The sequence below is a fragment of the Chelonoidis abingdonii genome, chromosome 11 (genome assembly GCF_003597395.2).
Source record: "Chelonoidis abingdonii isolate Lonesome George chromosome 11, CheloAbing_2.0, whole genome shotgun sequence".
Lineage (NCBI taxonomy): Eukaryota > Metazoa > Chordata > Testudines > Testudinidae > Chelonoidis > Chelonoidis abingdonii.
Genome location: NC_133779.1, coordinates 39,204,218 through 39,217,876, shown reverse-complemented (window position 1 = coordinate 39,217,876; position 13,659 = coordinate 39,204,218). Strand labels below are relative to the sequence as shown.

Below are 13,659 nucleotides of genomic sequence, written 5' to 3'. Positions count from 1 at the left end.
GACAGCAGAGACGCGAACAACAGCAGTAGAGAGCGTCTGATGGGGCCCCAGCTGGTGCAGATGTGCTCTGTTTCGAGTCTCCGGCCTGGGGCACTGACCCAACTGCCTAGCTCACCAATGTCTGTTACCTCTGAGGCATATGTATATTCTCTGCTATGCTATGGCCTTAAAGCAGGTGAAACCTGCCTCCTGAAAACCTTCCCTGTGGAAGCGCAGCTACCCCATCTTGGCATGAGGCTGGAGCGCACTGGTCTTTGACAAGTCAGTGCTTCTCAGGCTCCATAGGGAGTCACAGGAAGCAGCATACATTAGAGCAGCCCTGGGGCGGCTCTATATTACACTGAGGGAACAGGCCTCTGAACACCCACCAAATCCAGGGAGCAAAAATGTAGCTTAAAGCTACCTTTTTTGCCAGCCCTTGGTCCTTGTCCCAAGCACAGGATGCAGTCACAGAGAATCAGGGTCATCTGATAGGGTGGAGACTGGCTAGCTTTGGACCTGCCGCAAAACCCTGGAACATAACACCTCTGCATTGTGAAGGGGCCCAAATCCAGCTCCAGCTCCAACATTTACAAATGCCTCCTGGCTTCACGCTGGGCTGAAAGAAACACACACACGGCCCAGCCTTTCCTGACCCTTGGGGCACATGAACCCCTGAGACCTAGCTGAATTTTGCAGCTTGGCCTCATCACTCTGCTCTTCAGAAGAAGGTGGGGCTTGGGGGACACCCAACAGCAGCCCCCACCTGTGCAGGCAGAGGGCCCACCAACCTCCCCTCATGTTCATGGCTGGGTGAGTGCCATCTCCTAAATGAGCCTGTTTCCCAACCAGCGGGAACCCCTGTGCGCCAAGTCACCGAATGACGGCCTTTGTCCTCACTCAGCAGGGCAAGGAAGGAGCGTGTGCTGAGCCTCCGCTGCCACTGGGGAACATGGCACATGCTCAGTGGTCTGAACACTGGCCTGCTAAACCCAGGGTTGTGAGTTTAATCCTTGAGGGGCCACCTAGGGATCTGGGGCAAAATCAGTACTTGGGCCTGCTCGCGAAGGCAGGGGGCTGGACTCAATGACCCTTCAGGGTCCCTTCCAGTTCTAGGAGATAATAAATAATGGAGATATACCTATTTTATTATCATGTGCTTGAGGGGGATTCGGCTCCCAAACGTTCCCCCCTCTGTTTAGTCTGCGGCTAGCTGTCTGCACCCCCACCACTGTGCGAATGATGCTGCCACTGTTTGCAGCAAGCCTGAAGCGGAAGCGATCAACCAAGCCTGTGACTAACCTTGTTGTGTTATTCCCTAAGCTTGCTGGATCCCTGAGGGATAAAGGGGTGGGGGCGGGGGCTACCAGCCCCCCGCCCCCATCTAAATTGTGCTTTGCACAGACAGGCTCCATTCCAGTTCAGATATATGGCAGCTTCCAAATCTTGGCCTTGGACCTAAACTGGCAGCTAATCCAGGCTTGCAAATATCTTGAAAAAATATCCAAAGAGGGTCCAGGGTGGAATTAAACAGCAAACAAAAAACAACAATGGCTGCAAACATGCCAGCAAAGGTGGGAGGGGGAAACAAGCACAGAATCAACCCTCTGAACAGGGCTCTGGCTGGCAGGTCCCACCCTGGCATCCTACCCTCTTGCTCCCCCATGCATTATCATTATTTCTCACCACTCTTGGTGCACAGATGGCCCTCATTAAAAAGCAAAATTAGTCTTTCACCCTCTTGTGGCCAACTTCAGAGCCCCAGATCAGCTGTATTAGGCTGAATTAATTACCAGCGGATTGTTCCTATTCTGCTAATTATGCTGAAATATGCATTAAACACTGGAAATTAACATGAGCTGCACAAAAAAATTATTTAGCACTTAAAAAAAAACACAATTTTTTTTTCTGCAGGAGGGAATTGGCTGGCAACTGGCGCCCCAATGCAAAGTGGGTTCTTGACGGTGCAGCCTGCTTTGCTTCCGAAAAAGCCTCTCCCCTCCACCAGGGCACTTTTTTTTTTTTGATGTGATGGAATCGGGAGCGGAGCTGACAAATTCTCGTGTCTATTCAAATTCCTTCAAGAAAACTTTAAAAATGGGATTGAAAGAAGGATCCGAGTTCTGATTTCCCCCTGCTTGATTCATTTTTCCTTCTCACTGCAGCAAACACACAGAGAGGGGCCAGATCCTCAACCAGCGTAAATCAGTCGCCCTGCACCTTGGCCCTGGTTCTTGTGTCATCGTTTACATCACTGTGTAGGGCTGTGTGACTTTGGAGGAGTCACGTCCCAGCTCTGTGCCTCAGTTTACCCACTCCCAACATCTGACTGTCTTGCCTGGCCTGCACCACTTTAATGAAGGGTGGGAATTTAAGCCGGTTTTGCTCAAGCCCTGTGTGGATGCTCCCGGTTCAGTTGCAGAGTTGCTTGCTTTGGTTTAGCTTGAGTCGAATGGGAAAAGGTTTCAGGTAAATTGAAATAAACTCTTTCTGTCGGGTGACCAGATGTCCCGATTTTATAGGGACAGTCCCGATTTTTGGGACTTTTTCTTATATAGGCTCCTATTACCCCCCATCCCCGTCCCGATTTTTCACCCTTGCTGTCTGGTCACCCTATCTTTTGAAACACAAATCCAAGTAGTAAAAGTCTTTGGGGGCCAGGACTCTTACTGTGTCTGTACAGCGCCTGGCACCCTGGGACTCCAGTGCTTGGTGCTGTTGTTGTAACTCCAACGCACCCCCATTGCAGAGATGTAAATGACAACGCAGGCTGAGCCATTCGGCCTGTCGACCTCTGTGGAGTGACGGCTGATGGGCACCAGTGTAAACACGAAGGGAATCACGCCGTGGCAGGGATATTCACCTGAGCGACGACGGCAGGGTGGGCCAAAGAGAATCAGGGCTCCCAGGCTGCAGGGATGAACGTTGGAGCTCGGAGGCAGCAGCCAAGCCCTGAAGAAAGCACTTCCAGGAGGCAGGGAACACAGCACTGAAATAGGGGCCTGGGATTGTCTTGTCGTGTGCACTGTAGAGGCTCCCCTGAAAGCAGGGCCCCCTTGTGCCAGGTGCTGCCCCCGGGGAGAGCCAGACCTTGCCCAAAAGAGCTTACAATCTCAATGAACAAGACAGAAGATTAGCATTCTGCTTTTGCAGATGGGGAAACTGAGGCACAGAGACATAAAGCAATTTGCCCGGGACAGGGTTGGAATTTGCACCCAGACCCTTAATCCCCAGGCCACACTTCTTCTCACAGCATTGCGCCATCGGCAGGTGAGTTGCAGTCATTTCCTTTCCAGGTGCTGGCTGCTGTCAGCGTGACTGTCACAAGCATCTGCCTCACTCAGCAATATTCCCAGCTCTCATAGGCTCCCGTTTTCTTTGATCCTTTGGGGATTTCGTTTCTTGGCTCGTCTCGTGGCTTTGGCCTTCTAACACTAATTAACTCACTGAGGATCAACTACAAAACAACAGCACTTTGCACTGCTCAAAGCTCCTCCCACCTGGGGATCTCAAAGCCCTTAACAATCAATAGTTCCACCCCTTTACCGGGTAGGGAAATATTATCCCTAAATATCTAAGGAATGTATATAGCCCAACAAAAGCTGAGCACCTTGTGAGGGGTGGGGAAACTGAGGCACATCGCTTTTAAGTAACTTGCTCAAAGTCAGACCACAAGTCAGGGGTGGGTGGGGGCTTGGACAGTACCCAGGAGCCCTGAGTTCAAATTCTTTGCTCAAAAAACTAGATTACACTCCCCTTCCAAAGCAGGGAATAAAACCCAGCAGTCCTACCTCTCTGGTCCCAGCTTTGGCCACTACAACACATGTCCTCCTGGAGTGGGGAAAAGAACCCAGGACTCCTGATTTCCACTCCCTTACTCTTGGCCCTGGAAGATTTTGTCTGTCAGTGTTGGTATTTGCAGGGAGGGGAAGAAAACACTCAACCGAAATCAAGAAAGACAATAATCCAGTGAAGCAGAAAACGGGACATGCCAAAGGGTGGGTGGAGGAAAAGGCAGGAGAGGTCTCGAATGCAACGGACTCACGTGACATTTATTTTCATTTTATTATAAAAAAATACAGACTCCAAATGAAGTTGTGATCGGGATTCCCATCAGCACGACGTCTAGAACGAAAGCTGCACGTCTAAGAACCAAGCTAGGCTGAGCTGAGACCCACAAGCGAAAAACAGTTCCCGGAAGATGGGTTCATCCCCGAATGGAAAACCAAAAACCCCCCAGACCAAACCAAACCCCCCCAAACCAAACAAAAAACCCCAGCCCCCACTTTTTTAAATGCTGCTTCCTCATTTGCTTTCTCTTTCTTCTCTCAGTCACTGTACTATATATATATAACATATATACCACAGACCAAAGGCCCGATTTCACCACTGCTCCACTGTCTGTGATACTGAGATGATTTATATTACAGGAGCCAACCAAGATGGGGGCTTTATTGGGGTAGACACTGCACATTCAGTCCCTGCCCCATGAGTTTACAGTCTAAGCCCCTCGTCTTGGAAGCGGGCTCTGGGTGAGCCTGTCTCTCCAGGCTCGAGCCCCCCCAGACAAGACAGACAAAGGAAGTGCTATTATTAGCTGGGGGACTGATGCTGGAATTTTCAAAGGAGGCACTGACTGTCCATGGGCACTTCAAATCCTTCAGGCTCCTTTGAAAATCCCCGCTGAGCCAGCCAGTTATTTAAACACGGGCACAAGAGTCCTTCCAATGACCTCCAGGATCACTCATGTGTTTCCGTCCCTTGCTGAATCCGGTTCAAAGGGTGCCAGGCCAGCCTCCCTTCCCTTTTTACTCCATTGGCCCACTCCTGGAGCAAGGCGACTTGAGATGAGCCAAGGAAGCAAAGTCTGGCCCCCCCTCTGGACAGGGAGGAGGGTGACGCTTGTATAAAAGTGGTGCTTTCGCCTGCCTTTAAGAAAACGTTCCCTGGTCTAGATCCCATGCGGGCCCAGGGAGGGAGGGAGGGGAAGCAGAGCTGGAATTTTTGATAAACGAGATGAGCTTATTGCGAGTTTTTAGCTTCCTAGTCTAAAAAATAAAAACAAAATAAAATTAACATAAAACCTTCCATAAAATTCATTCTCAACGATACATTAAAAAAACAAACCCCAACCCCTATCACAGTATAACGCCTGCTGGCAATATTTACAGAAGGACCAGGGCCGGTTCGCCCCCTGGGGCTCACGGACAGATGCTGTAGAAACTGATGGTTTCTGTGCGCGTTTGAAAAAGGCATCTGCAGAAAGACCGGTTTTTGTACTGTTATTAGGATTGTGATTTTAAAGCTACGCTTTATTTCCAGGAGCGAGGAGACAACTCGAGTTCTGCCCTCACGGTGGGGGGAGCCGGGCAGCAATGGAGGCGCCCGCAGACAGGGCTCCTGCTTTACAAGGTGATGCAAACCTCACCCCCCAGCCCCTCCACCCCAGCCAGACTCTTTCCCCCACCCCAAACCCATCCATGCATCCCTTGGAGAGAGACTAGCATTCTGCCACCACCTTGCTGGACTCCTCTCTAATGGGCACAGGTACATGTGAGGAAGAACCAGCCATTCGCTTTTCCCCCACCACCGCCACCACCTTTTTCATGTCCCTTTGCTTGTCCCTTGTTCTTAGTTCTTTTTCCCTGGAATGTAACTTCCTTTTATCACCAAAATCCTCCAATGGGGGTTGGAGCAGATGAGAGGGGGCAGAAATCAGGAAGTGGGGCTTTATTTGGAGATGGGTTTGTGCCAAAACACTAGATGCAGACTGTCCCCGGATGTAAGGACAGGAGGGGTTGAGATCCAGGCTTGGATGGGGATCTGAATTTTGCAAAATGGGCCCCGTTTAATCATCTGAATTCCGAAGTGTGGGGCCAATCGGCGGCTTTATTTTAAAGTGGAGAAGGAAGCAAAGAAAGCCAAGCCAGCAGTTACTCCAAGACAGTAACAGCGCAACAAGGGAACAAGCCATCAGGATGTGCAGGATCGAAGGAGACTCGTAAAGGGAAGGAAGGATGCCCAGGGAAAACTTCATAGAGATCCACCCCCTCAGGTCAGCTGCATTCTCTTTCCTGCTGTCGCAGTCTGATTAGCAGCTCACTTGCATCTGTAATACACCCGGGGATCACTGAGCTGCGCGGGGCGATGATAAGGACAAGACAGACAGGGCAGCTCTGCTCCACGTGTCTGGAAGCAGTGGCCACAGGAGGGGGAATTGGAATGGCAGGGCTGGTGACGCGGATCCATGTTGGGATCAGCGGGGTTATGTAGGCAGGGGCACTGCTTTCTCAAAGGGACTTGGGGGAAGTAGGGAGGGGAAGGTTGCCATCAGCGCTGGGAGTGAATTCAAAACCCAAGGACGGGGTTGGCTATGAGAGAGGAGGAAGGTGCTAGGCAAAGATTTGGGGCTGGATCCTCAGCTGGTGTAAACGGACGTAAGTCCGTGGAGCAATGCTGATTTCAACTGGCGGAATTTTTAGCTTTGGGAACCCAAGAGGGTAAATTTCACCAGTGCACGGCATAGTTTAGTGGCTCGCGTGGTCCATAGAAGGGCTCTGCCCAGGAGGGAGTTCAATCCAGCTGCCCTCCGAAGGACCTAGGCTCCCTCTACATCCCCTGCCCACTTAAGTCCCCTTTGCTCCATGGGGAGGTGGTAACCAGCCAGAGCCCTTCTAAAATTCAGCCCCGGCCTCTACACTAATCACCTGGCTGTCACATGCCAGCAGAGCAGTGACATTCCTGACATTAAACCCCCTTCCCCTCTAGCCTTCCTGCTCAACTTTCCCAAATTAGATTTTTGATCCTGCTTGTGGTAACCTCAGTGGCAAAGCCCTCTCCCCACACATTCTCCTAGTGCCTTCGCTGGGCCCAGGAACCCTTCCAAAGGCGTTGCTCCTGGCTTCTCCAAGGATGTCAATTGCAGAGTCAATTACATTTGGCTGTCTTATTTGTATACCTGCCCATCCCTTCCCCAAGAAAACCAGCCCTCCCCCCCGCCCAAAGAAACCACCCACATATCCATGAAAATGGTACAGTCGTCCCATACGGTTCTGACAACCAAGCCAGGTCAGCGCTCCTCCAAAAAGCCTTTGATGGCCTGTTTCCATCTGGCCCCCTGCCTCCAAAACACAGGCCCTGAAAGGAGCATTAAAGTGTTGGCACCACTCTGCCCAGGTGGCGCTGAGTCCAGTGGTACCAGCAATGGCAAACAGCTGGACTAGTTTGGGAAAAAGCTGTGAGCACTGTCATTCTTGGCCCGGATCCAGCACGTCCCAGAGTCCGGGCACCTTGTTTGTTCGCCAGCCACCAAAACTCCCCTGCTTGGAGCCTGGGACTGAATCAGTCTGAGCGTCGTGGAAACCTGGGAAGGAAAGCCCAAGCTAGCCCCTGATCCTGCATTCCCTTGACGGATTGGAAGGGGAATGCTGCTCACGGAGATTTCTGAACCACGGATGGGGGAGAGGGAGTCTCGTTTTGTGGCTAAGTCTCAAGGAGTGCAAGAAAAGCACACAAAAATATAATAATAAAAGGATTCTAATATTTGGTCTAGAAATTTCAAAAGCAAAATCCTGCAAGGAGGGTCAAAGCGAGCTGAGCCCAGCACCATGAAAAGGGTGCCGTCCCAGAAGCAGGAAAGCAGCGCCAATCCCACGCTGCTCTGTTCCACTGTTATTTTGTCATTCTCCGCCCCCACCCCCAAACCAGACTGCCGAGGCGCGGGGTAGGGGTGTTATATTTTGTACATCGGTAGAAATTTTGCAGCCTTCTTCCAAGCGAATCCACGCCAGGAACAGAAATGCTCCGAGCTGGGAGTAAGGCCGGGATAGGGAAAAAAATCCTTCCTCGTGTCCCCTGCCCAACCCCACCTCCCGGCTCAGGAGTCGCAGTTCAAAGGTTATTGTGAAAGAGAAAACTTTTTGAAAAACAAAGCAAAAGGCTGGCTCGAGAGGGTTCCTTCTCCCCGGAGGCAGACAGAACACGTCTCTTCTCCTGCGTGTGTCCGTCTCGCTCCTCCTTTCCCTGCCAAACCGCTCCCCTCTTCCTTCGTTTTCTCCTCTCGGGGCTAGGAAGTGAGAACAGTCCAGAACACGGGCACCACGAGGATGAGGTGCGGGACCCTGAGGCTGCAGCAGGAGTTATTGCTGGTGAAAATAGGCTCCGGAGATTCGTACAGGGAGTCATCTGTGAAGGGGGAGGAAAAGAGACATGTGTCAGACCACAAAATGCCCACCTGGGAAGCTGTAGGGCCTGATCCTGCAATGAGCTGAGCACGGTCAACAGGGGGTGCTTAGCACCTCACAGAATTGTTTGGGTCTCTCCCAGGATCAGGCCCACTGGGGGTCTACGCTGCGGTCCTCCTGCATTGGATCATCTCTGTGGTGTCTGATGAGGTCTGAGCCAACTGCAAGGTTGTCAACCCCCTGAGTTCTGAAATCACGAGCACCCACCTCCCACCCCCCCAAAAAAATCATGAAATTTTAAAGTAACAACTATGAGATTTTTTTTTCATTTGCTTTCTGGATTTTATTTGCCTCCTGGGGCGGGGCGGGTGTCACATTTACAAGCTTTTTTCCGTAGCCCGCAATGTGAGAACCGTACTTTATTAGGGTGTTTAAATGAGAGTTGAGATCCTTGCCTAATCACATGACTCCAGGAACTGGGGCTTTAAGGAAATCCACCAACTATTAGAAGAGTGGCGATAAACTCAACACTGAGATTGCAGGATTGGTGTCTGAGATTGTAGAGCTCTTTGGAGCTGGGATTACAAGCATTTCTAGCTGCTCTGGGAGGGGCCTAGAACATACTTGTGGACGCCATGAAAGAATAAATCATCCTAACAGGAACATAGGAACTGTGAGAGAGGATGAAATCCAAGAGCCAGCTAGCCCGGTATCCTGTCTCCCACAGTGGCCGATACCAGACACTAAGAGGAAGATGTAAGAACCCAGACATGGGTTAATGATGTGGGATAATCTGCTCCCTACATAAGGTCCCACCTTGATCTCTGATAGTTAGCAACTGGCTTAAGCCCTGAAGCCTGAAGGTCCCTTCAGAAATTTTTGGTGTTATTAATCAATTTGCATAATCAAAGACATGCTCTTCATCTAGGAAGGTCAGTAGCTAGCTGTGTGCATAAGACACTGTCGTTTCTAATCCTTTCTTCTTGGGCACATCAAAAGAAAACTTCTTCCCAACTGATTTTGTTGTCTTCAAGAGCTCCAGACACACGGCGTTCCAGATCAGATCCACACTGGGAAACTAAACTCACTATAAAAAAGGAGAGAAAATACAGAAGCTGCATTTTAGACCTGCTTAAACCTGGATACTTTCCCCCCCTGCATTTAATTTCAATGGAGCCTCATTCACCTGCCACTTTCTCTTGGTTTCCTTTGGTAAGTTATGATTGTTCTTTGTTTCATTTGATTTATTATATCCATAGAAATACCAACAAAGGGAACGGGAACATACAACCAGTATGGGGGGAAGTGATTAGAGCAAGAACACCGTCAGCCTCACGCATTCAAAACTCTAGAGCGAGGCCTTCAGAAGTCATGAGACTGGCTTCAAAATCTTAAGATTTAAAAAAGAATCAAGCACGTTAGGCTCCTTTTTAACTTGCCCTCTGGCGTCCAAAACTTTACAGGTCCCGTCTTTACATTTCCTTCTGCCACCACGGGGGCTGCACTTCTAGCTTTGGGTCTTTCGGTTTGTTTTCTTTTTTGTTTTGATGACACCTGGAGTAATTTACCGCACTAGCAATTTACCAAACAGGAATTAATTCAGGGAAGTCCCATGGCCTGGGTTAGACGCAGGAGGCCGGATTTTAGTATCACAATGATCCCTTCTGGCCTAGGAATCGCTGAATAAGAAAAACTTCAGACACTGTGAGCCTGGTGGTAAAATCGTGAGGGCAGGCAGTGCAGGATCAAAGAAATGGAAAGGCAATTCCATAGTAAGAGCCTGGCACCAGGGCCGCCCGGGGGGGAGGCAAGTGGGGCAATTTGCCCCAGGCCCCGCAGGGGCCCCCATGAGAATATTGTATTCTGTAGTATTGCAACTTTTTTTAATGGAAGGGGGCCCTGAAATTGCTTTGCCCCAGGCCCCCTGAATCCTCTGGGCAGCCCTCCTCGGCACCAGCAACGAGACCCAAGAGGGGAAACAATGCGGCCAGATCTGACATCCTCGCTCAGCCAGGCAGGATCTAGTGAGCTTAAGGAAAGCTGACAAAACCTGGCACACAGACACAGAAAATCAAGGGAGCTGCAAACGTGGACCTGGCAAATGCTGGTCCAGAAAATAGCTATGGCCCTGATCTTGGGGTCGCTTCAGCAGGTGAGTAACTTTTCTCTCACTTAGGCACCGTCACTGAATGCTAACGGTTCCTTCTGCATCTTAGTCCATGTGTTTGTAGTCATCCTGGCTGCTTAATTCCCCACACAACCAGGTTCTGCAAAGCCTCTGAGGTGAGGCCTGATCCAAAGCCCACCGAAGCCTTTGGCCATAAGAACGGCCAGACTGGGTCAGATCAATGGTCCATCTAGCTCAGTGTCCTGTCTTCTGACAGTAGCTGGTACCAGGTGCTTCAGAAGGAATTAACAGAACAAGGAAATTATCAAGTGATCCATCCCCTGTTGTCCAGTCCCAGCTTCTGGCAATCAGAGGTTTAGGGACACTCAAAACATGCTGTTGAATCCCTGTCCACGTGACCAATAGCCATTGATGGACCTATCCTCCATGAACTTATCTAATTCTTTTTTTAACCTTGTTATACCTTTGGTTTCACAATATCCCCTGGCAATGAGTTCCACAGGTTGACTGTGTGTTGTATGAAGTACTTCCTTTTGTTTGTTCAACCTGCTGCCTGTTAATTTCACTGGGTGACCCTGGTTCTTCTGTTACGTGAAGGAACAAATCACACTTCCTTATTCACTTTCTCCACTCCTTTCATGATTTTACAGACCTCTATCATGTCCCCCCTTAGTCGTCTCTTTTCCAAGCTAAGTCTCAGTCTTATTAACCTCTCCTCGTAAGGGCTTTGAATTGGGCTCATGGTGCAGCGAAGCAGAGACCCAGTCCTACTCTTGTGCGGTCCCGGCGGCAATGCTGGGTTGCATAGGAACCCCCAGTTCCAAGACAAACACGGGCCCTTGCAAAGGGAGTTTTGTGCGCATTGGCTCAGGCGGGAGAGCTAAGCTATCTTGGTTAAACCACAGCAAGGAACTCCAGCCACTGAGTTTAGAGGCTGTTTTCAGCCAGCAGCAAAAAGCACAGTGAAAGTGGGGGACTCAGCAAGGCTTAGGGAGAATGATGTGAAATGAAAATACCCGCTGGGCAGGTATGAAAGCTCAGCCCTGTCCAGGCGCTGCTGCCGCTGCTTTTATGGACTGATGTTCTCAAGGCATGTGGTGCAGGAGGTTTTTGTTCTGCTTCTTTAAAACCAGGCTGACAGACCCATGGGAACAGCTGCCTGCCTGCACAGTGAGCCTTTCGGAATGAAGTCCCCAATATCCCCACGGAGCTCAATGCCGAAGGAGTTGTTCAAAAGCTGATCCAAAGCCCACAGAAGCCTGTGGGCACAAGAACATCCAGACTGGGTCAGATCAATGGTCCATCTAGGACCCAGAGATGTCAACTGGGTTTTGGGTTTTGGACTGTCAGTCTGGTGACTTGAGAAAAAGCCACACCCGGACCATCGTCCACCTCCCAAAACGTATGAGGTAACTGCTCAAGACACAATCGGATATTAGGAAAACTTGCGAACTGTAAGGAAAGTGAAGCACCGGACCAGGTTACCTAAACAGGTTACGGCATCCCTGTCATTGGAGGATTTAAGAACAGATATTTCTCAGTGATGGTCTAGGGTTATTTCATCCTGCCTCTGCACAAGCGGTTGGACTAGATGACCTCTTGAGGCCCCTTCCAGCCCTCCATTTCCATTATCTCTCTCCCTGTGTCTGTCTGTATTCCACACGCAGTATGAGGCATCTGTCTTTCCCACATGTTTTATTGTCGTATAAACAGCAGCTGGAATAACAGGTAATCGGGAGGCAAATTCTTGGGGTTTGAATCCCGGGACATGCTCTTATCTGCTCTTGTTCCCAGCAGCTGTGCAGTGTAGCAGAGGGGGCTGGGAGCTCCCCGCGCTGACCCTGGGGGTAGGGGTAAGGTTATTGCTCTGTAAATGGGATTAGAAGGCATTTCATCCCGATTCCCTCCTAAGCCTCTCCCTGACAGCCGAGTATGCCAAATATGCGGGTGGTATTGTGCGAGATAGATTAGATCCGACCGCTGTTGCCAACTTGTAAGAAGCCTCTGTAATTCTGGCCAGAGCTGGAGTTGGACCAACGTTTGGGAGGTCAAAGGGCAATTGCTTAATAACAATCCAATAATCCAGCATCCAAAACCCTAATCAGGCAGCAAAGCAAGATTCATTCAAGGGAATAAGATAAATTACGACTAAAGCTGTTAACGTGTTCCCTGGGCTCCGCTCTCTTCTGTTTATTACTGGATTAAGGATCTTACAGACCTGAAGCCAGGAAAAGCAGAGCTTTCCCCTGGCCGTTGGTGCAATTTTCTCCTGCTCCTGCCTGTCCTATTTCCCTCCCCTCTTGTGTCTTTTCTTTTCATCTGCTCTTCTTCCTTTGCTCCTGCTCTTTTGCAGTGTTTTACACACTTGTGCCATTAATGTTCAGGTTGCAGTAGCGCCTCCAGGTTCCATGCACGATCAGGGCCCCAATGTGCTAGGTGCTGCAGAGACACCTTGTAACAGGGTCTTCCTCCATGAGTTTGCAGGTCATCGTGCAGCGGGGTGCTGGTCCTTGTCCTTGCCCTTGCCCCTCCCCTTGCCCTGCAAACTCTCACTTAGTTGGGAGCAGTCATGAAGTTTTGGGCTGCCCAGTACATATGGCATGCTGAGCCCCCATAACGCCACCTAAAATCAGCGGGAGGGGGGACATTCAGGAGCTCAGCCCCTCTGCAAAAATGAAGTCCACGCCCTGTCTCGAGTCAGACTCCCAGAAAACAGAAGCATTCAAAGACTTCATGGCCGCTTTTGAAAATACAGGGGCTCAGTATCCACCTGCTGGGATCAGGATCCTGTGGGACAAGCTGGAAGTTCAGATCCTCATTTGATCTCGCTTAATAACCAAAGGGTTGACTTAGCGCCTGATCCAAAGACCACTGAAGTCAATGGGAATCTCCTACTAAGTCCCGCTATAACGCCTAGCATGATGCGGTCCCCAATCTCAGCTGGAGCTGCCTGGCGGCAGCGTCATAAAACACTAACAATATTGATTGAGATTTCTTTCATTCTATAAAAGCTGCCCAAAACCAAGAACTTGTTTGTAGGTGGTTTCATTATTTGGGGTTTTATTTTAAAGCCGCTCGAATGACAAAAAAACGACGTCCTTTTCACCAGTGCAGCCGGTCCCTCACTTCCCCAGCGAGAGCTGCTGCCACGCACTAATTACACGTTAACAGGAGAAGAAAATTATTAATTTGTTTTTTGAAACGCCTGAGTTATTTGATTCTGAAAAGTCGCCACTGTGCCGAGATTATTGTTTTTTTCCCCTCATTTGAAACTCAGCGGCAAACGTCCATCTTGCAGGTTATGTGCCTGGCATGAATCGAGGTACCACGCAGCCTCCCGCAGGCTTTGGCAGGGCTGGTGTGCTAGGA

The 13,659-nt window shown here is 50.1% G+C and overlaps 1 protein-coding gene across 1 annotated transcript in view; it reads right to left on the bottom strand.

The window, feature by feature from the left end:
* Nucleotides 1-4,094: 4,094 nt before the first annotated feature.
* The window catches only part of EFNA2 (ephrin A2), a 143,448-nt gene continuing 133,883 nt past the window's right edge, over nt 4,095-13,659 (bottom strand). The window contains exon 4 of the mRNA XM_032789351.2: nt 4,095-8,163. Within this exon, the coding sequence (XP_032645242.1) occupies nt 8,045-8,163 (119 nt within the window). The 3' untranslated portion in view covers nt 4,095-8,044. The remainder of the gene's footprint in view (nt 8,164-13,659) is intronic.